This window comes from Schistocerca americana, chromosome 11 (assembly GCF_021461395.2).
Source record: "Schistocerca americana isolate TAMUIC-IGC-003095 chromosome 11, iqSchAmer2.1, whole genome shotgun sequence".
In the NCBI taxonomy this organism is placed as follows: domain Eukaryota; kingdom Metazoa; phylum Arthropoda; class Insecta; order Orthoptera; family Acrididae; genus Schistocerca; species Schistocerca americana.
In genome coordinates, this window is record NC_060129.1 from 152,537,007 (window position 1) to 152,562,855 (window position 25,849).

General features: G+C 41.0%; 1 protein-coding gene across 2 annotated transcripts; it reads left to right on the forward strand.

Annotated features, from left to right (window-relative positions):
* The first annotated feature begins 9,143 nt into the window (after nt 1-9,143).
* On the forward strand, nt 9,144-24,423 carry LOC124553663 (BTB/POZ and MATH domain-containing protein 2-like). Of its 2 annotated transcripts, none has more exons than XM_047127543.1 (3): nt 9,144-9,278; nt 21,626-22,185; nt 23,873-24,423. In XM_047127543.1, the coding sequence occupies exons 2-3, from the start codon at nt 21,635-21,637 to the stop codon at nt 24,363-24,365; spliced, it is 1,044 nt and encodes a 347-aa protein (XP_046983499.1). In that variant the 5' UTR covers nt 9,144-9,278; nt 21,626-21,634; the 3' UTR covers nt 24,366-24,423. The 2 variants fall into 2 exon arrangements, with proteins under 2 accessions (XP_046983499.1, XP_046983500.1); XM_047127544.1 differs by lacking the exon at nt 9,144-9,278 and adding an exon at nt 9,358-9,450.
* Nucleotides 24,424-25,849: the final 1,426 nt, after the last annotated feature.

The window sequence follows — 25,849 nt, forward strand, 5'->3', positions numbered from 1 at the left end:
ACCAAACAACAATGATAAAAGCTAGTGAATCAAATCAGCTTACCGGAGAACAAAGGCAGCAGCTTCATTATTTGTTAGAGGCATATGAAGAGATTTTTGATGAGAAACCAGGAATTATTAAAGGGTATATTTGTCACCTACAAGTGAAGCCACATCAGACTTACTGTTACACGCACTACCCGATCCCCTGGCGTTTAAAAGAATCTGTTCAAAGGGAGATAAATAGAATGTTAGAATGGAACTTGATTGAGCCATCAACTAGTCCATATTGTTCTCCACTCTTAGTCGTCCCAAAACCTGGAGGTAACGTTAGATTAGTTCTGGATGCGAGAGAGATTAATAAAATAATAGTACCTGTAAGAACTCATCCGGAAAATATAGATGAATTAATTCAAAATTTCCAGGATGTTTCGTACTTAACTAGTGTTGATTTGAGAAGTTCGTACTGGCAGGTCCAAATGGATGAAGAATCTAGGAAATATACCGCATTTATCTATGCTGGGAGAAGTTACCAATTTAGAGTTGTCCCGTTCGGACTTAATATTAGTGCCGGGATATTTATTTCAGCGTTGGATTATGTTCTTGGACCAGAATTGCGTAGTCGTATAACTGTGTTTGTTGACGACTTATTAATAGCCACGAAAACATGGGAAGAGCATTTGCATATTTTGGAAAGGATTTTTGCTGTTTTCAAGAAAACCGGAATTACAGTAAACTTACAAAAGTCTCAATTTGCTTTACCACAAATCAAGTTCTTAGGACATATGATAGATGCGAAAGGTATCCTGCCTACCGAGAAGAAGATAAGTGCAATTCGCAATTTTCCATCACCACGGAATAAAAGACAGCTGAAGGGATTTATAGGTATGGCATCGTTCTTCCGTCGTTTCATAAAGACTCAAGCCATGAATTCTGAGGCATTAAACCGGCTTCTACGGAAGGATGTGCCATGGCAATGGACTGAAGAATGTGAACTAGCTTTTCGAGACATTAAAGACCAACTCGTTAACGCATCCTTATTATATCACCCTGATATGAATTGTGAGTTCTGTCTGTCCACGGATTCATCGGATGTTGGATTAGGTGCTTGTCTCTTCCAAATAAGGAAAATAAAAGGGGTACCAACATTCTGTCCGATAGCATTTGCTAGTCGAGTGTTATCGCCCTGTGAAAGAGCTTATACGACCACAGAACTTGAAGCACTTGCGGTTATCTGGGCATTCAAGAAGTTTAACTATTATTTATATGGTTCGAAAACGATTGTGTATTGTGACCATCAATCACTAACCTTTTTGCAAACATGTAAATTATTACATCCTAGATTGTCACGTTGGACAATGACACTACAACAGTACCAATTTAAAATTATTCATGTTTCTGGCAAAGAAAATATTATTGCGGATGCGCTGTCAAGATCCCCAGAAGGTTTAACGCCGGAAATGGAATCAGTAAATACTTCGGATTTTCCAGTATTACTGTTGCAGGACAATATCTACAAGACTTATTATGTACATCTTTGTAGAGATATGGGAAATTTACAACGAAAAGACCGTCGATGGAAGAAGATAATTCAGCTAAAGGAACAACAAAATTCAAGGGCTAATTTAGATCATTATAAATTAGTAAATGGAGTATTATTCTTCAGACGTGGGAAGGACAACAATCCACGGTGGTGTGTATGTATCCCGAAGGAATATGAGGAAAAATTAATTTGGTTTACCCACTTATCATGGGGACATTTTGGTGTAATTAAATGTGCCAATAAAATAGGAGCATACTGTTATTTTCCGAATATTCGGAGAAAAGTGCACCAAACAATACAAAACTGTTTACTCTGTCAAAAGGCAAAACCGGATAATAGAGGTAGTAAGCATGTTCTGCATTCAATTATTCCACGAGAGCCAAGGGCGTTAATTTCGTGTGATATCTGCGGCCCTCTCCCACGATCAAGAGGAGGAGTAAAATTCATTGTTGGATTCTTTGACGTCTTTACAAAATATGTAAAACTATATCCATTAAAGTGTGCTACTGCCAGAGCTGTTGTAGTGAGATTGGTGCGTGACTATCTTCCGCATGTAGGTTTACCGAAATCCATAATTACAGATAATGCCAGAATTTTTACTGGATTTAAATGGAAGCAAACACTAACACAACTTGGTATTCAACAAATTTTGACATCATGTTACCATCCACAAGGTAGTCCAATAGAACGAGTTTTTCGAGAATTAAACCGATTTATGCGTACATACTGTCACAGTAAACAAACATCATGGGCTGATTATTTGTCAGAATTTGAACAAATATTTAATAATCTGACACATACCTCAACTAACTTTACTCCAACAGAGCTTATGTTTAGTCAGACTGAAAAGAACTTCTGGATAAACCATCTGCCAAAGTATGAAGACCAGAATTTAAAATGGGAGGAAAAGATTCGACTCGCACTTGTCAATTTAACTAAAAAGGCAATACAACGGAAATTGACATATGATAAACGGATTCACCGGATTCAGACGTTTCATCTTGGAGAAAAGGTTTTATTGAGGCGACACATCCATTCCTCGAAACTGATGAAGAACATAAAGAAATGGAATCTTATTTATACCGGACCATATGTTATTGTAAATATACCAAATCCTGGATCATACTTGTTGGCATATCCCGAATCGAAAAGGATAAAGGGATTATTCCCGCATAATGATATTAAGAAATTTAGTGAAGGATCGTAGATCTGTGATACCAAATATGGAGAAGAATTTAGTGTGGAATTTGACTATGAGTCGAATGTGTATATAAATATCAAGAAGTTAAGAGACAGTGAGACTACTCCTGTGCTAGGTTAAGAGACAGTGAGACTACTCCTGTGATAGGTTAAGAGACAGTGAGACTACTCCTGTGATAGGTTAAGAGACAGTGAGATTACTCCTGTGATAGGTTAAGAGACAGTGAGATTACTCCTGTGATAGGTTAAGAGACAGTGAGATTACTCCTGTGATAGTTTAGCACAAAAAATTTTAAGATAGGTAGAAGAATTTGTTAATTACTAGTGTTTGTAAGTGTGGACTATGAGCAGAAGCCACAGTGATATACAATGAAAGTGCATCTACATTTCCTCAAGACGCGGCACTTATGTGAGAATTGCGTGTGAAACTTGAACAGTGTGGGATATGTAGGTAAATACGCTGTGTGTATGATGTGCGCTGTTCGCGCAAGAAAACAAATGAACTGTGAAATGAAGCAACAGTCGATAATGTCACTGTTGCAAACAATTGATGAAACTCTCTGGTTGCGCGAGAGAAAATTATTATAATTTTTAGATTTTTCATTATGCCTTCTTTACCAGGAGAATTAATTTAAGAATTTTAACTAACTTTTTAAGAATAGCAGTTTGTGTGTTTCATACTATGGGCATAATTGTTGAAATATATTTCCATAAATGTTCATGAGAGGATGAAGAAGATTCTACGAGTGGATTATTTGTTAAATGAACATACGTCATCATTAATGATATTTATTTGCAAGTGGATCTACAAATCAATTATAAGAATAATGAAAATTTTTCAAATTATTCCTTTTGTGGAGTCAGTGTCATATGCCTGTTTTTAAAATTTTTCATCAGGTGTAAACTTAAATTTTATCCTTAATTTCGTAATTGAAAGCAAACCTCGGACAGATTCAATGCTCTACTTCCACCTGCACTATAACAAAACGAAGATTGGATTAAAATTTTTTTTGAGAGGAATACATTCGATATGAGCTACAACAAAATTTAATTGCCCACAGTCTATTTGGCAATGTTTTGGACAATCAGCAGTTGTAATGCAAAACAACTTTGGTATTGAGGACTACAAAAAAAAAAAAAAAAAAAAAAAAAAAAAAAAAAAAAAAAAAAAAAAAAAATTCGCGATTGTCAGGAATGATGGATGTTCCAGTCTAGTACAGATGGAAGAATGTAGGGATCCACTCCGATTTTGAGTTCAACGATGAAATATGGACTTTGCCTTAATCCACTCTCTTCCAGGGATTTATTCAGTCAGAACCTTTTCTTATTCCACTTTAAACCTGTTTCATGTTCACGTCCCTGACCATCTGTTCCTGAGATCATCTTCCTGTTTCTACGGCACGTTACCAGCTTCTATCCTGTACCATCGCCTGTCCTCTGTGCCGCCTCCACCAAACGCTGTACGTCGCCTACCCGGTCTCCGTACCCAGTGTTCCTGTTCCATCGACTTCACAACGAGATCGCCGGCTACATCGTCGAAAGAAGAATTTTGAAAAATTTTTTTTTTTGAGCAATATTGTAAATTTTTTTTTTTTACTATGAGGCACTTTTCCTTCGATCTAAACTATAGAGCTTCTATATATTTCAAAATTACTGGATTTAGGCTTTCCTATCTTCTTTAATACCTGAGCTGGGGTCTATTCTTCCGGGTTTTCCAGGGTTTCCCTGTGAAGGCCAGTTCCCAAATGGGTAGACCTTTTTCGTAATTACACCAATCTACATCTTCCCTGGTTATGTACTCGGGATGCGGGTATACCCCGGTACATGTAAAAGCTACAGCTTAGGTATTCCTGTAACTTATTGTCTTAACATGTTACCCATACTCTCTACAGTAAAATTCTACTAATTCAAAATATTCCTCTTTTGAATAAACAACCCAACAAATTTTTTCTGTTAGCTCGCAAAGTGTATTATCATTAACTTTGCTCGCTGCGAGGGGCAATTGTAATATCTCTTTATATTCTATGAATTTTTCTGATACAATTCTACCCTTGAATGCCGTTTACTAATTTTCTATCTTCATTCTCGCAGAATCCATGCGAAAAGTAGTTCATACAATAGCTATGCCATGAGCGCATAAGTATTCTTTGTAGTACTCTCTCTGGTGGTTGTTAGAAAAAAAAGAAAGGGGGCTTCCGAGATTGTCTTCGTGCCGATTAGCCTGTGCTTGGTTTGGAAGAACTGTAATCTGATTATTGAGATTTATTACAGAAGATAACTGATATGAACTGTACGATTAAATGGAAATATATTTAGATGGCTCCTTCAAGTAAATGGTGTGTATTTTAAATTTGAGAATTAATGATATTTATCGATATATTGCGTAGTTGTTAATCAGAAGGGACTTCCGAAAGACTGGATACGAACCTGCACTTAATAATCCAAGAGCTCCATTGCTTCTTCGGAAGGTTAAACTTCATCAAAGCCAAATATCCGCTTGATCTGAGGTTTCCCGACTGATTATACAACGCTCCCAAAATTACGAGGCATTTTATTTGTGCAGATTAGCAGACTGCCGCAAAGCACGAGCCTGCAGAGAAGAAGAATCATCGTCTGATTTCATTCTAACAAGTAAAATTTCAGAATCATTTTGAGTGACTGAGCTATGACTGTATTTCCTATCATGAATGATTGATTGCTCGAACGAATTGAGAGCTACAGAATTACGTAGAAAAGAAAGAAAAAAAAAAAAATTACAAATTGAAATGCACAACTCTCTGTAGGACCCTTCTGATTCTGCATATAAAGACAGATATAAAAGGAAAGATTTGTTGAAAGAAGTTTCGGATAAAATTGATGTACTGCTTGTGGAGTGTGAAAGGAAATGGACAAATATGAAAACACACTACAACCGTGAGCTTTGTAAAATGGTCAAAACTAAAAGTGGGTCTCGGACAACAAAGATCTACGTTCCAAAATTGATATTTTACGAGCATATGAAGTTTTTGGAAGGTGTAGACAAGCCAGGGAGAAAAATATTTACAATCGTAAGTAAAATATCATTCACTAACATAACTGAGGCCGTAAGACTTTTGGTCGGAAATTCTGTAATTACACCTATATTTTCGCGCGGAAATTTATTTATTTCTCTTGCCATATCATTTTGTTAACATCTGATACAGTTTGCAAATTAATGGCTTATATTGTTAATAACTAAAGCTATAAGGGTTTTGTTCGGAAATTTTTAATTACATTCGTCTTTTCACTTGATATTATTTATGCATATTTCTCTTGCCATCTCACTTTACCAACATCTGATACAAAGTAGATTGCAAATTCATCCCTTATGTTCTTTGCGGTTCTTCCTTAGTTGCCTCCCTTTCTCTGAAGTCATTTATTTTGCGGAGACATCCTCCAACTGCCATCTGAAACCCTGCCTGTTTCTGGATCTTCCACGTCGAAACTGCTAGGTGGTGAATAAACGGTGGCATTTTCTTTATTTCTTCTAAGATAACTGTGCAAAGACTCAGTTGCAGAAGTCACATGGGAAACATAGGTGAATTTGGATAACGCTAACCACTATCTTTTATCTCCACTTTTGCAAAAATCTAAGTAATGGAATTGTAAGTTTTATAACTAAATTTTTAGTAGTACACTTGTCAGAACTTGATATCAGAAAAAGGAAGTCAATGATAGTCTCATTAATAGATTTAGTTGAACATATTCTGAGCTCTTTTGACTGACAACAGAGGACTTGGGATCTTCATGGTTCTTTCTAAATCATTCTGATCTAATGGAGAAACTTTACCAGAATGGGTTTCAAAGGAAATACAAAGACATGTCGAAAAAGTTCAGAAATAGTACATTATGAGTTGGAAACAGCACATAGAAATCAAATGTACTAGAGGGGGTTAGTTGGTTGATTTGGGTGTAGGGGACCAAACAGCAAGGTCATCAGTCCTATCCTATTAGTGGAGGATGGGTAAGGAAGTCGGCCATCCCCCTTCAAAGGAAGCATCTTGAAATTTAATTGAAGCTATTTAGAGAAATCATGGAAACCTAAATCTTGCCATATCTGGGTTTGAACCTTTGTCCTCCTGAATCTGAGTCCAGTGTGCTAATCACACCTCGCTCAGTAGTAGAGGAGGAAACAGAATCAATCACAGACCAGAATTATACTGTCCAGCATGGCGTGCTACAAGGTTCCATAGTCGAGTCAATGGGATTTATTCCCTACATAAATGATTTAACTCTCTGTCATTGCAGATCATGTGTTCCTCACGAGGGCCATTTGTATACCTGTGTTTCGACTCTGTAGGCCGTAACTCTGCTTCTTTTGAGGTGTAAAGTATTTTAAAGATGCATTTTATGGTACAATCCTTCCCCAGCGAAGAGTACATATTCTTTCTGAAAAACTACAACCTACAGGAAGATGGATAGACGTATGAACAGAGTGCTGCACATGTTGGCAACAATGTGTTTGTTCTATGTCGTTGCTTTCATCAGTGGGCTGTAGAAAATTCCCACACCTGTAGACCACGATCTTGTCTTCAGCTTTGTAGATATGGACATGAATGTCGATAAAGTGTGTGAAGAGTGGTGGCCAGCCAATCATCATTAAGGGAAGAAATCTGGGCTCATGTTGCATGTGCTGTGTCGTAAGGGCATCATTGGGAACCACCTGCTTGCAGCAGGATAAAGCCAAATATGCCTCTGGCCAGGTTACCACAAGCTCCATGAAACCACCAGTCATGCCTACTAGTGCTCAGGTGTCATGAAGGTGTTGACAGGTGAGCGGAATGGCACTATTGTCTTCAGTGATGAGAATAGGTTGAGTCTGTACGCAAGTGACGGACATACACGTGTAATGTGCAGGTCTCGTGACTCACATAGGTCCCATTCCAGACTCCATGGTGGGGGTTGGGGGAGGGCGATCGGTTTCAATTCATGGTCATACGTGGTGTTTCTGTGGGGTAAAATAATCAGTGCCCAATACATTGCATAGGCGCATTCCATTTAATTCTTTTCTTCAGCGGGGCAATACACGTCCACATAAGGCTTCTTTGATGCAACATGCTCTTCATGGTGTGCAACAACTGCCCTGACCAGCAAGATCACCACATCTCTCGTCATTATGAGATGTGTGAGATATGATGATGCAGTAATTCACTCATTCTCCAGGGGTTGCAAGAGCCATTGCCGAATTACGATAATAGGCAAAAGGTCCTTAGGACAGTTTATTGCACCATACCATTTGGCACCTTTATGATGGTTTGCATGTGAGAGTTCACATCTGTGTGTCTGCCAGAGGGGGGCAGATTGTGAATTGATGCCGCTGTTTGCACACGCTTTACTGTGACATGTTTGTTCATTTGATCAAAAGTTGTTATCGTATACTCCGACGGTGAATAACTAACTGCCTGTCAACTCACTTGTCATTAAAAAGATTTTGTCCTTGGGGTGCTGCATTTTTGTACCATCAGTGTATGTCGACAATTTACTTACTGTAGGTATAAATACAAAATGCACCTGCAACACAAATAAATATAGATTGTACAAGAAAAAGACATTTCAATCTCTAAAACCAATATTTATATATTTGGTTTGGATAATAGCCACACCAACAAATTAATTCTCCAGGCAAAACCTGTATTTTCTCACCTGTCGTAACAGGTTAGAGGAACTATCACTTCACTTAGTTGATCAAATGAGAGGAAACGCAGATTTCGGCCGGAAATACGAAGTAATTTATTAATGTAAAAACTGTGGCGTGTATCTTTTACCGATGAACCAGTATCGTATATAAAAGCAAAACTGTATTGTTCCTTAATGTAATAGGCGAAACTTGGCTGGAGTATAGTTTGATATAGATTGCAGCAAGAAAAATACGTTTCAGTGTATAAATTGGATATCGGAATATTATGGCTCCTATAATAAAGACATACATGAGCATAACACAAGAAATTATTACACGAGACAGCTAAATTGAAACCAACGACGAGTGTACCACGTGAAACAGTCAAAAGACTTAAATAAGCAACCGAAATCAGTTATTAAAAAAATTAGATATGTCTGTAACATGAGGAAGTATTTAAAATTAGACTAAATTTTAGAGATTGTATTGTAACTGAAAATATTTAATAACTTTTTATGTGCATGTTACTTGTAATTCTGTTTTCTGTAATTGTACATTTGCCACATTCTGGATATATATTGTGTTTCAGTCTTGTTATAATATAACCTGGTACATGCTGTCAGAACACATATATTACATCTGTCTGAGTGTATCTGCTTTTAAATTTATATAATGCATCCAACACTCTTGTTTGAAAATTATCAGGTGGCCTTAAAACAAAAAAACAAAGATGTATGTATTAGTTCGACCACATAGGAAAGAAGTTGGTAGCAATTCGCGTTGTAGCAGACACTCTGGTAATTTCTCATCTCTCTTGTTCATTTGTTTTGCGGTCGACGATTTGACTTTTGAGTAGTCGAAGAGAAGTTTCTGTTTGCCGTTCGTTTTTCGCTGTCTGTATTTCTTCATTCATTGTAACTGGTGAGTCCTAATCGTTTTAGTCGCGCTATCAACTTTTTGTCTATGACGCGAAAAAGTGTTTGTGTTCTGCTTGCAATACATTGTAGATTAGTTCGCCGCAAAAATATTGTGTGTGCATGAAACAGTATGCTTGCCCTTGGTTCCACGTGATAGTAACTGTAGATGATGTGATGTAAGCTTCAAGGAAGCTGTGCATTCTTATAGTAGGCTTTGGAAAAATTTGTTAGTTCATGTGTATTTTTTTTTCAGTCGCAGTTATTGTACTGACCATTCTAGCAAGTAAGAATATTTTCTCGCCATCGGTAACATTGTGATTGATTGAGGACAGTTACTGTTGAACACATTTTGCAGCCAAATTGTTTCGAACAACATGTGGTATTCCAATTCGTGTTCGGGAATGAGGTTGAATGTGTGAATACGGCGGATTTTCGTTAAGATTAATAAGCGTAAAAGAGTGAAGTTAGCTGCAATGTGTTTGCTTAAGGCATTGCATTCATATAGCGTTTTTAATGTCTTGATTTCTTAAACATTGGCAGTAGTTGTAGATTTTAGGTAATGGACCTCCCCTTGCATTTCTCGTAGTTTTATTTGTACGTACATTATATGCGTAAAAAGAGTAGTTGGTGTCTTGTCCAGTATTTACTGTGAGTTTTCTGATTTTGCCATGTACGTTTTTTGATTAAAATGTGTTAAATAGGCTATGCCGCAGAGTAGTGTTACCACTTGTTGTGGTCTTCAATATACAAGACTGGTTTGATGCAACTCTCGATGATACTTTCTCCTGTGCAAACTTTTCCATCTGAATAACTACTGCAACCTATATCATTCTGAATCAGTTTACTGTATTCATGCCTTGGTCTGCCTCTAAGATTTGTATCCTCTGCGCTTCCCTCCGATACTAAATTGGTGATCCCTTGATGCCTCAGAACGTGTCCTACCAACTGCTCCGTTGTTAAGTTGTGCCACAAATTCCTCTTCTCCCCAGTTCTATTCAGTAGTTAATCCGTTATATGATCTACCCATCTAATCTTCAGCATTCTTCTATAGCGCCACATTTCGAAAGCTTCTATTCTCTTCTTGCTTAAACTGTTGATCGTCCATGTTTTACTTCTACACATGGCTACAATCCATACAAAAACTTCCAGAAAAGACTTACTGGCAGTTAACCTGTATTCGATGTTAAGAAATCTCTTCAGAAATGCTATACTTGCCATAGTCTACATTTTATATCCTCTCTGCTTTGACCATCAGTTATTTTGCTCCCCAAATAGCCAAACTCATTTACTTCTTTGTGTCTCATTTCCAATCTAATTCCCTCAGCATCACCCGATTTAATTCACTAATTCCATCATCCTCATTTTGCTTTTCTTTTTGTTCATCTTATATTCTCCTTTCAAGATACTGTGTATTCAGTTCAACTGCTCTTCCAGGTCCTTCGCTAACAGAATCAGTGTCATCAGCCATCAGCATACCTCACAGCTTTTATTTCTTCTCTTTAGGTTTTAATTCATACTCGAAATTTTTCTTTTGTATCCTTTGCTGCATGCTCAGTATACCGATCTAATAACGGGGACAGGCTACACCCCCCCCTCCTACACACACACACACACACACACACACACACACACACACACACACACACACACTCTCACACTCTCACTGTGTGTGTGTGTGTGTGTGTGTGTGTGTGTGTGTGTGTGTGTGTGTGGGTGGTGGTGGTGGTGGTGGTTTCGATAGGTGTTACTGGTTTGTTGTTTGTACTGTGGTAAGATGTTCAATATATGTGGGGGGGCTTGCCAATCTAGATTTCAATGTGGGAATTTGCTTGTGGTAAGTAAATGGTTTTTTGTCAATTCTTCTCCAGTTGTGATGTTTTGTGTATTAATGATGTATTTTATGTAGTGATGTTTGATTTGTGGATCTCTGAGGTTTTGATTTTATTTCTCGTAGTTGTAGGTGCTGATTTTTTGATATCAACAGTTATGGTTGATCTATATGGATCACTTGAAGTGACCGATTCCCATTTTTGTAATTGTAGGTGTTAGTGTTTTGGTATAGTCATTTGGGGTTGACATATTGGTAAAGGGAAATGTCGGATGCCAATTTTCATTGTTTTAGTTGTAGGTATTCATGCTTTGGTATCTTCACCTTCATAGTTCAAGGGAAGTGTCAGATTCCTGCACATTTTTGTTGTAGTGGAATGTAGTAAATTTTTTCTTTTCGTTTATCATTTTGTCTTTTGGGATCATGGTGTGTTCTTTTTACTGTTATATTTAGCTTGCCCTCACCCGAAAACCTCCAGTTTCCCATGGTTGTCCCCTTAGTTTGATTGTACTTTTGGGGAAATGTAACTTTCTTATTTATATGTATTTTCGTGTTTGTTGCCGTATGTATGCAGTGGCATCATAGGCGCCACATTGGAGACTTTCTGCCAGGTTCATGACGTAACCTCTTGTTCTTTCAGTTAATCCAGGCCTAATCTCTGGCCTTAAATATCCGACTTGTTGAAGTTTCTTCAGTTTTTATGGACAAATCAAACAACTGTGGTCAGTCCACATCTGCCACTGGAAATGTCTTAAAATTTAAAGCTTGGTTCCGAGACCTTCCAGCGTCACCAGGCCAGTTACAGCTGCTAGTGCGAATATTTCATTGTGTGTGTTTGGGGGGGGGGGGGGGGGAGATTGCGGTGCAGCAGTGGCAGTATCACACTAGTTCACTTGTTGAGGGTTCTGCTGGTTATTTGCAGATTGTATTCTGGAGCCTACATGTGATGCAATGTATTGTAGTTTACTCACAACCAAAAATGCCTTTATTATCAAGCTGTAGGTTGTAAATGGGTTATCTTCGGTGGCATAGCAGCATTGTAAATTGAAATAAATAAATGTTTTTAAAGATAGAGCTGGACATTGTGTAACACTTTTGTCGCTTGTATTAAACCATCTGTTCATTCCAATTATTTTAGTACATATTTTCATTCTTAGTGTGTATGAGATTTTTAGGAAGATTGTTTTTCATTCTGAGCAATTTTTATTTTTTGGTTTTGTTTGTAGGTTTGGATTTTATGTATTCCTATCAATATGGAAGACTTAGGGTAGGGTGTGTCAACTGCAATATGGAATACAAATTTTACAGTTGAAGTTTTTTCACCTATGCTAGTATCTTATTCTTTAGTTGACCTAAATAAACTGAAATACGGGATACAAATTTTACTGTTGGAGGTTTTTTCACTGTCACTAGTACCACTATGATAATTTACATCAGATACTATTAGTACTGAAGGTGGAAAAAAATTCATACCACTGAACTTCAGCTTAGCTGTTTAGGTCAGTTGAAGTGGGGATAAGATTTTATGTATATTGCTTTTTTGCCTTCACGGTTTTCAACTGAGGTACGGGATGCCAATGTTACTTACATAGATTTTTTTGTCTTTACTAGCATTAGCAACCTGGGATACAGATTTTACATCTGTCGATATTTTCGCTTCTGCTGGTACTAGTATCAGCTGAAGAATAGGTTGCTAGTAGTAGCAGGGGCGAAAAAAGCAACACCTGTAAAATTTGTATCCCGTACTCCAGTTGACCTAGCACTAGCAAAGGCAAAAAAGTTGCAATGCGTCTAATTTGATACCGTACTGCAGTTAACCTATGAAGATCAGCTAAAGTTCGGTATACAGCTCATACGTCAAGAGGTTAACGTTACTTGTCTTTTTTCCTTTCTTGTGCTAGTATCTCATTCTTCAGTTGAGTTATGTAGGTCAACTGAAGAATAGGATACTATAGGTTCATATGAGCAGTTGCCAGCGGGCTCGTCCACATACGCAGAGCTGAATTAGAGTATGAGCAGTGCCTTCCTCTCGCTTCTGGCTCCTTGAAGTGTGGCTGTTTGCCGTATGGGCAGTACCAACAAGTAGCCAGATGCTGGCGCACCCAAGCTGCCAGATTTGCGCATGTGCAGAGTGTTACAGTGGGGGGGGGGGGGGGTCCTTCCCCACGTGACCCGTGTATGTGTATTGTGTCTTCGTAATGTTGCTGGTCTCTTCGTTTACAGCTCCCACGTCAAACGAAATCAAAACAGATTTCTGTGGCCGGGAGCCATCAAGTGAATTAATATACATTCTCATAATCATGAAAGACCAAAATAAGTTGGTAGTTTCAATCTTCTGAGTTTTATATTTCCATGTTATTAGCAATCAACCATTAATGTCTTAAAGAAGCAATTTGTCTGTTTTATAGATAAATTTGCTTCTACTAATTTTTTTTCCGCTGAGGCAGTTTATTTGAAACGAAGTGTTTCATTCCGCACTATCGGCTACTTTCAACCACGTTCAATTTCAAGTGGAAATTTTCATTTTCTGGGATGAATGACATTATACCATAATAAAGAACGAAACATCAGGATACGGTAGTGGACCTCCAAGAAAATTGGCGTCACGCAAACCACATGAAAAGCTGAATATCAGGTACTTCAGAGTGCATCAGGACATAAAAACGTGTAATTCGAGTGGAAGGAAGCATTTTAATATGGTTTATGAAATTCCGATGTTGCTGGAGTAGTCTCGGAAGTCCTGTTCCTTTTATGACCACTATGCTATATACGTACGAACATGGTACACATTGACCTGAAGCTGACTAAGAAGGCAAATTTGGTCAGTAGTTTTGAACTAAGTAATTTGTTTCAAATATAATGACTGTTGTAGCAGAATTGTACAAATCTTCCTTCTGTGAAAGGGTATTTGATCACAAGGCACTTGCCTAGTACTTCATCTAGGCCTGAAGTTTTCTTAATTTGTGTTTGTCTTAAATTTTTAGAATGCCATTCTGTGCTAAATTGTAGACTGGCAGCATATTGTGTTTTATCGTTTTAACTCCCCACACGGCTTCATATTTATTCCTACAGTAGAATATAAACTACCAGTTGTACAGTTCCTTTGCCTCACAGACAACCATGTTAATTTTTTTTACACATTTTGAAATAGTCATGAAATTTATTGTCCATTTTCCAAGAATTTTGTATTCAGTTGTATTAGCTTTTTACAGTGCTGTGTAGATGTAAACCCGTTGGAAGTGCTACATAACAATATTGCAGAGTAGGAATTAAAAATCTGTCAGTCACCCTATAGACAGACAATATACAGACAATATGTATATGTGCTGATGGATCTCTCTCTCTGTGTGTGTGTGTGTGTGTGTGTGTGTGTGTGTGTGTGTGTGTGTGTGTGTGTGTGTGTGTGTGTGTGGGCGCGCGCGCGTATACCTGCCCTTTTTCCCCCCTTAAGTTAAGTCTTTCTGCTGTCGGGTTTGGAATGACTCCTTACCCTCTCCCTTAAAACCCAAAAGCCCACATCCTTTCGTCTTTCCCTCTCCTTCCCTCTTTCCTGATGAAGCAACTGTGGGTTGCTAAAGCTTGAAATTTGTGTGTGTTTGTGTTTATTGTCTCTATCAACATACCAACACTTTCGTTTAGTAAGTTACAGCATCTTTCGATATATATGCTGTAACTTACCAAACGAAGGTGTTGGTATGTTGATACACACACACACACACACACACACACACACACACACACACACACAAATAAATTTATTTCAAGCTTTCGCAACCCAAGGTTGCTCCATCAGAAAACAGGGAAGGAGAGGGAAAGACAAAAGGATGTGGGTTTTTGGGTTTTAACGGAGAGGGTAAGGAGTCACTCCAATCCCGGGAGCAGAAAGACTTACCTTAGGGGGAGGAAAAGGACAGGTATACACTCGGGCACATGCACAAATATTCATCCGCACATTTACAGACACGGGCAGACACATGTAAATGCAAAGAGGTTGGGCAGAGATGTCAGTCGAGGCGGAAGTACAGAGGCAAAGATATTGTCGAATGACACGTGAGGTACGAGGGGGCGGCAACTAGAAATTAGCGGAGTTTGAGGCCTGTTGGTTAACGGGAAGAGAGAATATATTGAAGGGCAAGTTCGCATCTACAGAGTTCTGATAGGTTGGTGTCAGTGGGAAGTATCCAGATAATCCGGACAGTGTAACACTGTGCCAAGATGTGCTGGCCGTGCACCGAGGCATGTTTAGCCACAGGGTGATCCTCATTACCAACAAACACTGTCTGCCTGTGTCTGTTCATGCGAATGGACAGTTTGTTGCTGGTCATTCCCACATAGAAGGCTTCACAGTGCAGGCATGTCAGTTGGTAAATCACGTGGGTGCTTTCACACGTGGCTCTGCCTTTGATCGTGTACACCTTCCGGGCTACAGGACTGGAGTAGGTGGTGGTGGGAGGGTGCGTGGGACAGGTTTTACACCGGGGGCAGTTACAAGGGTAGGAGCCAGAGGCAGGGAAGGTGGTTTGGGGATTACATAGGGATGAACCAAGAGGTTACGAAGGTTATGTGGACGGTGGAAAGACACTCTTGGGGGAGTGGGGAGGATTTAATGAAAGATGGATCTATTAACTTCCCAAGAACATGTGATGCACTCACTAGTCGGGTGTGTGGTTCTCTTGAACATATTAGTTGTTGCTTTTGTAATATTAGGATATGTAATTATACCTGACAAAAGTGAGTTACCTGTATCTCTAAAAATTTCATTCCATTCTGGGTTGTGTTATTAAAGATTGGCAGACACGGATGTTAAGTTTTATTGCCAATTAGCTTGTGTATCAGGTGAGATAGAGAATTCTCCTCTCCAGTACCAGTTAGTGGTGGTGCTTTGTAGACATCCCAAATCTGTTATATAGTTTGTTTCTGATGTGCTGTGTATGTTTGGCAGGAATCAAATTATTCTACAGGGACTTGTCTAACATCTAATAAAACTGATGTGTATTAATTGTGCAATTTATTTGTAACATAAATTGCATTATAAATGGAATTCCCAAATGTGTGTTCTGTATATCTTACCAAGATGGAAACCCTTCTGAGGTGACAACAATAGTGAGCATATACTGAGACTACAAGTCATGGGATATGGACCTCCTTTTGCCAAGCACAGTGCAGCAACTCGATATGGTATGGACTGACCAAGTTGTTGTAAGTCCCCTGTAGAAATATTGAGCCATGCTGCCTCTATTGCTCTCCATAATTGTGAAAATATTCCTGGTGCATCATTTTGTGCTGGAACTGACCACCCTATTAGATCCCTTAAATGTTTGATGGGATTCACATTGGGCAGTCTGGGTGGCCACATCATTAACGCGAATTATCCGCAACGTTCTTCAAACAATTGCTAACAGTTGTGTCCTTGTGACATGGCACATTATCATTCATAAAAATCCATCATTGTTCAGGACCATTGTCCTTGAGTGGCTGCAAATGGTCTTAAGGTAGCCGAAAACAACCTTTCCCAGTAAGTGATCAGTTCCATGTAATGTAAACGTAGCCCCCACCATTATGGAGCCATCACCAAGTTGCACAGTGCCTTATTGACAACTGCGGCTTCATAGGCTCTGCACTACACTAGAACTCCGCCATCTGAAATTGGTACTCGTCTGACCTTGCCGTGGTTTTTCCAGTCATCGAGGGTCCAAACGATACGATCACGAGGCTAGGACGGGCACTGGAAGCGATGTACTGTTAGCAGAGGCACTGCTTCCATAGTCCATTTCACCTCACTGTCCTAACAGATACATTCATTGTATTTCCCACATTGGCTTCTGTGGTTATTTCACACATTGTTGCTTGCCTGTTACCACTGACAACCCTCTGCCAGTGCCGCAGCAGTGTTGCCCGTGGTGAGATGTAACGGTTGGAATTTGGTATTCTCGGCAGACTCTCGACATTGTGGATCTCGGAATAATGAACTGTGTAATGCTTTCCGAAATTGAATGTGCCGTACATCTACCTGCAACTACCATTCCGCACGGAAAGTTTAATTCCAGTTGTGTGGCCATAATCACTTCAGAAACCTTTTTCACCTGACTACAAATGACAGCTCTGCCTCCTTTATTCCTTGTGTACTTGATACTACCACCATCAGTATATGTGCACGTTGCTATACCGTGACTGTTATCTCAGTGTACAGTAATAAGACAAGCTAATCGTAGTGCTATTAATGCACTAAATATGGCAGCTTCCTTTCACTTCATGCTTAATGCTATTCCCAGTACACCAACTAAATTTGAATGAATGAATTTTAACAGAGCTTCTTGACAGGTTTGTCCCCCTGTGGGTCCAGGGGTTAGAATAGCCCTGCGGTCTTCCTGCCTGTCATAATAGGTGACCAAAAGCAATCTCACATGTTTTGGGTCAGTTTTGATAAAATCATCATCCTCTGCCTAGTCACGGTCTTTACTCGCTTGTGACAAGTTGGGGATGTTTCGGTTACAATCGTGCCCCATAAGACCCTAAATATGATCCAGGTTATTATGTTCCACAGGGACCTTCTTTTGCAGTCTGATGATGAGCTGCACGCCAATTTAGAGTGGTGAGATGTTAATTTCATCTGCCACATTCATCGAGGTCCGAGGGATAATCAGGTTGCCACTGGTGCCTTCATCTTGGCGTTAGAGGTTTGATAAATTGCCTGAGGTGGTCAAGGTGATGGTCTACCACTGTGACGTCAAGCTCTATATCCCTCACCTGATGCGGTGCTTTAAGGGCTGGAACTTCAGCCGTATGTCTTCCTGCTGTACTTCCAGTGTCACATGTCGAGATTTCGAACACCCATCGCATCCCAATACTCCGTGTGCCCTGCCTCCCATCTGTGTCAACAGAGAGCATCATTCACCTTGTTCACCAGGCTGCAGGATTTTACAGAAAGAGCAGAAAATAATGTAATAAAAGACCCTGGACTGACTGACCGACACTGAGGCTAAGAGGAAATACAAACGACTCCATCTTAAGCGAATGACTTCGTCTTATGCCACCCCTATGACAACAGTGGTAGCCCCATCAAGTTCAGCGAATTCCAGTCGGCACCCAGACCAATACACTACATCTACCCCCTTGACCTGAGGGGCACTACACTCTGTTGCTCCTGCGCCACCTACTTCAGGAACAACATCCCCCACCCATCAGGGACGTCCATCCCCACTTCTAAGCTGGAGAAGCGTCAAACTTCTTTGCCTCATCTTGCTCAGAAGTGGTCCTTTGGGTCCCTCTTTGACTAGGTTTCCGCCAGTGGTGTAAGTGCCCACAAGCAGCTGGTTGTAGGGCTTCACGATCCTCCTCAGTCGCAGAGGCTGAATCAGTGAAGCCTTCCCAGCCAATGAAACCCAAGGAGCAGCGAGAAATGTCCAAGAAGAAGACCTCTAAGACGAAGGAACTTATGGTGGCCCACCCCACTGCAACGTACGAGCTCTGCTGAGATTCTGGCATCTACTGAGGACCTAGATCTCACAGGACCCTCAGACACCGTGAAAGTCGATCGTACGGGTACTCAGTTGGTGGCAGCAGGTGATCCAGCGGTGTAACCTACCACCTCGATCTCTTCACGCCTTTTTCCTCCGTGGACAATGTCATCCTCCAGTTGAACTGCAGCAGTTTTTTCCACCACCTTGCTGAGCTCCGACAATTTCTCAGCCTTCACCCCTTCTTATGCATTGCTCTCCAGGAAACTGGGTTTCCGGTGATGCGAACCCCCGCCCTCCGTGGCTATTTGGGTTATTACAAGAATCCACCAGCTTATGAGAGGGTATCTGGTGGAGTCTGTGTCTACGTCCTTAACACGCTTTACAGTGAGTGTGTCCCTCTTCAGACACCTTTAGAGGCTGTCGCTGTTCGGGTTTTGATGCCTCAGGCTGTTAACTGTCTGCAGTCTCTATCTTCTGCCGGATGGTGATGACTTGCAGCATGTATTGGCTGCGTTGATAGCCCAATTGTCGCCACCTTTTTTGTTATTGGGGGGGGACTTAAACCCACCTTAACCCTTTGTGGAGTGGATTGGTGGCAACAGGCAGAGGCACTGTCACTGAGAAAGTGTTGGCACAGCTCGACCTTTCTCTATTAAATAATGATGCCTCCACACATTTCGGTGTGGCACACAGCATGTACTCGACCATCGACCTTTGTCTCCAGCCCCAGCCTTGTACCGTTTGTCCATTGGAGTATGCATGACGACTTGTGTGGTAGTGACCACTTTCCGATCTTTCTGTCACTGCCCCAGCGCCACTCACCTCGGTGCCTCCCCAGATGGGCTTTTGAATAAGGCTGACTGGGACTGGTTCACCTGCGTTGCCACTCTTGAGCCTCATTCTCGTGGTGCCATTGATGTGGTGGTTCCCACGATCGCCACCGGCATCGTTTCTGCCACGGAATCTGCAATTCCCTGTTCTTACTCTCGGGATTATTCTGAACGGCGCTCATAACCGTCTGGCTGCAGTTTTTTCACTGCCGAGCTGGTCGCCATCTCTCGTGCCCTAGAGTATATCCGCTCCTGGTCAGGTGAGTCCTTTATCTGTAGTAACTCGCTGAGCGGTTTATGAGCTATCGACCAGTGTTTCCCTCGCTCTCGTCTGGTGACTGCTATCCAGGAGTCCGTCCACTCTCCCGCCCATTGCGGCCGTTCCATGGTTTTGGTGTGGACCCCAAATCGTGTCGGCATCCCGTGTAATGAACACTGGCCAAACAGGCTGTCGGTGCACCAGCTTTGGAGATCGGCCTTTCGGAGTGTGATCTCCTTTCAGTTTTGCGGCAGCAGGTTCTCGGTACCTGGGCTGATGAATGGCGCACCCTGCCTTCACTCAGCAAACTTCGGATTGTCAAGCAGACTATCGGTGGGTGGCACTCTTCCTCCGGGTCTCTCGCAAGGACTGTTGTGCTCTGTCGGCTGCGCATTGGCTACACCTGGATGACGCACGGTTATTTATTGTGCCGCGAGGACCCACCTCTGTCGCTACGGTTCAGCATTGACAGTGGCCGATATTTTGTTGGACTGTCCACATTTAACTGTGCTCAGGCAGACATTTGCACTGCCTGATGTGCTCCCTGCACTTCTAATGAATGATGCTGTCATGGCAGGCTTAGTTTTGAGTTTTATTTGTGCAGGGGGTTTTTATCGCTCAAAGGGTTTCTCTCTTTTGTTGTTTCTCACCTTTGGCTTATGCTTTTAGATTGGGATTTTTAGTGTATCTCTTGGTGGTTGGCTTTTCCCTTTTCTTTTGTTTCCATGGTTAGCCAACTACTGTAACACATTGTGTGTTTTTAATTCCTCTTTTCTGGTCTTTGTCTTCTTGTTCTGTCATCCCTTGTCATCTCTGTTGCTTGTTTTTGTTCCTTGTGAGTGTTTCATGATTGTGGAAAAAGGGACCGATGGCCTTTGTTGTCTGGTCCCTTCAACCATCACAAACCAACCCTCTTGACAGGTTTGTCACGTTATATCTGTTACCGTGACAAAGATTTTGTTAACTCCCAAACAAACAACTTTGGGGGGGGGGGGGGTCGTTTCTGATTAAATCCTTGGCATGTGGACTCTAGTTTAATGTAACATTTAGTTTGCATGTCACACCATTGTGAATAGGTGTCACAATACATAGTGTACACAGTCAGCTGCACTTATCTTGTGAGGTAGTGTATTGTTCCCTGTGGAGCGTCCTGCATGAATGCCAGGTAAGCACAGCTAAGTTTGTTTGATGAATGGGTGTGTTGTATCCCAGGCTATTTTCTCAAAATCTTTTTGAAAAATATATATAGCTGGGTGTCAATGCAGGATATTAAGTTCTGTCAGTTATGCCATGAGTCATTAATAACAGAGATAGCGTAAGGTTATTTCTAGGAACCTCCACTACATTTTAAATATGCTATGAACACCATTAGAGCCAACACAATTACAACTCTCTATTTACCTAATGTAATTTTGAGACTACATGTGGGTACGTGCCTTGCATCAAAACTAAAGCTAATGCATCTGCATTTGCCAGTTTATTGTTGGTACCAATGCTTGCTACTATGTTGAAGTAATCGTTAGTTCGCTGGTCCGTGATGGAATTTTCACTGCTGTTGGCAGAGCATTTATCTCGGTCAGATTGTTGTATCACTGCTTTTGTTTCTTGTTTAAGAATGATCTGAACTGCTTGTGCCTAAAGCCTGGAGTATTATAGATATTGAGTGGAGTATTATAGATATTGAGTATAATGTAAACATTTTGCTTTTTTAAAGTAAGGCTGGATGATTTTTTATATTTGTGGTGGCAGTGGACTTTACTCAGTACTACAGCTTGTTCTCTAGCTTGGATATCACTGAGACCTGTGCAACCTGCTTTCTGTCTTTAATTGTATTTGTTTATAGGTGCTGAAGGTAAAGTGGTGAAATTGAAGTGTTTGTTCTAAACAAACTTCACTTGCCATTATTGAGTTGTTAAATTACTGTATCAGAAACTGGGCAGCTTTTAATGTGTCGTTTTTACCTCCCAATTTCAGGTGCTAAATATGGCCACTAACAGAGGCAGTTTGGTTCACGCAATGTCCGAGCTCCTGACGTCGGGCACGGGTGCCGACGTTACGCTGTGTGTCAGAGGTGGTGAAATAGAAGCGCACAGGTTAATACTCGCCGCCAGGAGCCCGGTCTTCGCAGCTATGTTACTGCGGCACGACACGGAGGAAGCTGCCAGTGGCCGTGTCCAGATACCGGACGTAGAGGCTGCCACTATGCGGCAGCTCGTCCGCTACGTGTACACGGACGAGGTCCCGGAGGGGAAAGAATCTGCGGCAGAGCTACTCGCGGCTGCCGACAAATACGACCTCCCTCTGCTGAAGGAGGCTTGCGAGGACCGGTTGCTGCAGGAGTTGTCTGTAGAGAATGTGGCGGAGTGTGCGGTGCTGGGCTGGCAGCACTGTTGCTCGCGCCTGCTCGGTGCCGCCGTCGAGGTGATCTCCCGGGACCCTCCGGAGGCCCGCAAGACGGAGGGCTGGCGAGAGGGAGTGGCCTGCTGCCCGCGACTGATGACGCAAATCTCAGATTTGGTTGAAGCTAAAATCAGGTTAGCTAAAATTCTAATTTTGTTTGTCTTTGTAAGTAGCACTTACAGAGTAGTGAGCCTTCTCTCGGACACTTCCCAAAGGAATGGTTGGAGGTATGTATTTCACTAGTGTAAATCTCACATATTCCACACGATCCGCACTCGGGACTATCAGTGTGCGTATTCTGTAAGGAGACACTACGTAAGCATTTTTGTGCTTCGAAGATATAATGGAACTTTCACATATTTCTGCTGTATTTTTGAAGGCAGTGTTGCAGTCTACAATCAGTTGTGGTGAAAATTTAGTGCAGATTTGGGACATAAATGTATACTTGCATAGTTAGACCCAAAAAACTTAGCAGAATTGTACTTCCTTATACAGAGCAATATTCTTAATCTGACTGCTGTGGGTGCTAAGTATATTTTGCATGTGCACTGTTCTCCATTTTTGTTTTAACTGAATGTAATGATCTAAAACGTTACATTTGTCATAGAAAACCTTGTATACAAATTCAGTATGCTGTGCTGGAATTAAATTTTGGGTGACATTAACTCAGATGAGCACTTGTCTAAAAGGTTTACAGGGCTGGATATTTCAGTATAAAAAAAAATACTTCCATGTAAGATAGGCTTCAGAATAACATGTTCCCATCTACCACAATTGCTGCTGTATACAAACCACTTACTTGATACGTGTTGCGGGGTGAAGAGTGCGTGCTGTGGGTGAATACACCAAATAGGTCTTCCTGCTCATCTTTTGCTTACTTTTTCCTGTGCTTCTTACTTAAATCTCTCAAAAGCTTCTCTAATACTGTGCATTGCCAAACAATTTTCACGAAACAGCGGGAAAGTTTCACGATCCTGTCTAATACCGTCGGATGTCGCTAGTCATCGGGCAGCAGTACTTGCAGAATTAGAGGTGGCGGCAGCTAACAATCTTGATATTCATTTCTTTCTTCTGGGCTTTTATTTAACAAATGTCTTCTTTTGTTATGATGAACATTTGTTTCGAAGGGAAAAAATATTATACCAATAATCATTGTGGTATATTTGGAGACATCTATAGTTGACCTAATAGATCACAATGGAATGAATATTTATCTGTAAATCATGTAGTCAGGTATAACGTGAGTGTGATATGCTCAAGTGTATCGAGAGAAAATAACTGTCACAGCTATTTCTTTAGTCTTGATAGTACCTTCCCACAGGTGTACTTTTTTATCTAAGGTTAAACATCTGTCACAGCAACGAGTGTTCGGTGAAAGGGTAGCGTGAAGGACTGGACTGATAAGCAGTACGAGGACATGCTGCCGTAATCGGTAGCATTAATGTAACTTGTCAGATGGCTGGCTTTCTTGTGTGGTACCCGACAGGCTAGTGGAATTTAGTGCCAGTTTCTCAAAAAAGGCTGAGCAGCACTTTGTACCAGAGCAGTAGTTGTCAGATCTGTGTATCTGTCTGGTTTCTGCTTCCTGTGTCAGATCTAATTTGGTATACCACCCTCTGACGTTTCTTAGAGCTCTAAAAATGTCAAGTAATTCTGTGTAACCTCAAAATCTCCTTCCCCATCCTGGAGCAAACTTATAAACCTTAATACACATTTCTCACTGATCGTGTGGGCTTATAGCATTCAATTGGTGTAGTTAATAATTTTGCGGCTATCTATTGTGACAGTAAATTTCTGTGGAAAGTAATCTCTGTTTTCCAGTGCCGCAAAGGAGGACGCCTTGAAGAAGTGGCTGCACGAAGCTGCAGAACGTGGAAATGTGGCGGAACTCGCAGACATCCTGGCACAGGGAGTGGACATAAATTGCCAGTGTGAAAACGGTTACACGGCACTTCACAAGGCGGCGAAGGGTGGCGACGTCTGGGCTGTAAACTGGCTGTTGGAGGCGGGTGCCGATGTCAGTGCACGGAATAACTGGCAGCAGACGCCCCTCCACGTAGCAGCGGGACACGGCAGACAGGGTGTCGCGATGGCCTTGCTGTTTTACAGGGCAGACAAAGACGCGTGGGACGGCAGCGGGCAGACGGCTCTGCAGGTTGCTGCCGCGTGTGGTGAAGTGGCCATGGTCAACCTGTTGTTGCGGCTGGGAGCGGACCGATCTGCTGCCGGATACGGTAGGACGCCTCTACAACTTGCCCAAGCGTACAACAGGAGGTCAGTCATCGATATTCTGAGTGGGACTCGTCCGGTGTAAGGTGGACCTTTCGCACAATTTTCAGATAAAGCAAATAAACTTCTGGTTTACTGTGAAACGTGTCATTGAATTATTCAAATATTTACCTGCTCTTCCTTCCCACTTCTCTCTTCTCCTCATAGTGGTCTTCTTTCCGCAGGTGAGACCTCCTAAACTCCTACCATCAACTGCCCTGAGATTCCCAAACAGTAGTGTTTTACGCTTAGTCTACTGGCAGTAGATCAAATGTTTGCCTGGCACAGGAGAGCAGAGTTCTATTGAAACTGCTCCAGAGCAGCAATCATTAACATTTGATCTTGACTATGTTCCAAATACACATCATTTTCAGTGAGCTTCCGGTGTGGTATTCTTGTAAACCAGTTTCAAGAATCTTACACCACATGCTCTTCCCAGAAGCATCCAGTACTTCTGTTAACACAGGCTGAAATTTGTGTGTGCGTTTTCTTGTTGGCACAGACATCCCTATTCTTCGGCGGTCTAAGGAAAACATATTTAACAATCTGTGTAAGGTTCAGAACGAGTTGCTCAGAATGAATGTAAAGTCATTTGACAATATTGCATGTAATTGTTCATATTTGTGACATGACTATTAATCCAATGGTTAGTGGTGAGAATATAGGCACCCATACTTCCGCCAACACTTCATGAACTATGGAGTTGCTGCAAACTTCAGCATATAGGACACTAACGTACTGAAATTTCATCAGTTACTGATAATGTCCCAGGCTGCCTAGTTTGTCAATCTAATTTTGTAATGGTAAATGTAAATACCGCTCACCAAGCATACTGCCGTGGGACGTTGTGATTGTTGCTGGAAGGTTAATCAGCAGATAGGGCATAATACATTCTTCAATTGATGATTATATTTATCAAGAGATGAGTTATGGTCAACCACAAACAATTCAGTTACTGGAAGTCACAAATGTCATGAAATTTCCTTTCACAGACTGTAGAGAAGTTGTAAAATGTGAATCAGTTTGCCAACTTGCTTGACATACTAAATGCATTTACACAACAGAATGAAGAGTGGAAGGTAACACTGAAGTTAACGTGTCAAATTTAAGAGGTGTTATAATATGATTCGAAAGATTGTAAATCATAATGCAGATCCCAATGTTAGATTGCTCGTGAGGCTCTGACACAAGCAGGACCTGGTACTCCTGGAAATATTTCCCATCGGACAACTAAATCAGTAATTATGAATGTTTAAATTTTTTGGTGAACTGCAGTCACTGCAACACCACATTATGCACCTGGAGACATCCTTAATTTCACTGAATCTGACAGTTTGATCAATTGAAATGAGGACCATATGAATTGAATGCAATTTTAACCCTTACATGAAACATCTCTTAAATGTAAGTAGAAAGATGAGACGTCCCACAGATGTAATATTTTCATCAGGTAACTACAGTAGCTGAATAGTAAACTATTTATTATTAAGAGCAAATGAAATCCCATTTAGCACTTATGACAGGATTGCC

Excerpts from the sequence above, each read along its gene's own strand:
- LOC124553663 (XM_047127543.1), top strand. The coding sequence starts at position 21,635 with ATGGCCACTAACAGAGGCAGTTTGGTTCACGCAATGTCCGAGCTCCTG. Across the intron at positions 22,186-23,872 it reads TTGGTTGAAGCTAAAATCAG|TGCCGCAAAGGAGGACGCCT; the intron begins GTTAGCTAAAAT and ends TCTGTTTTCCAG.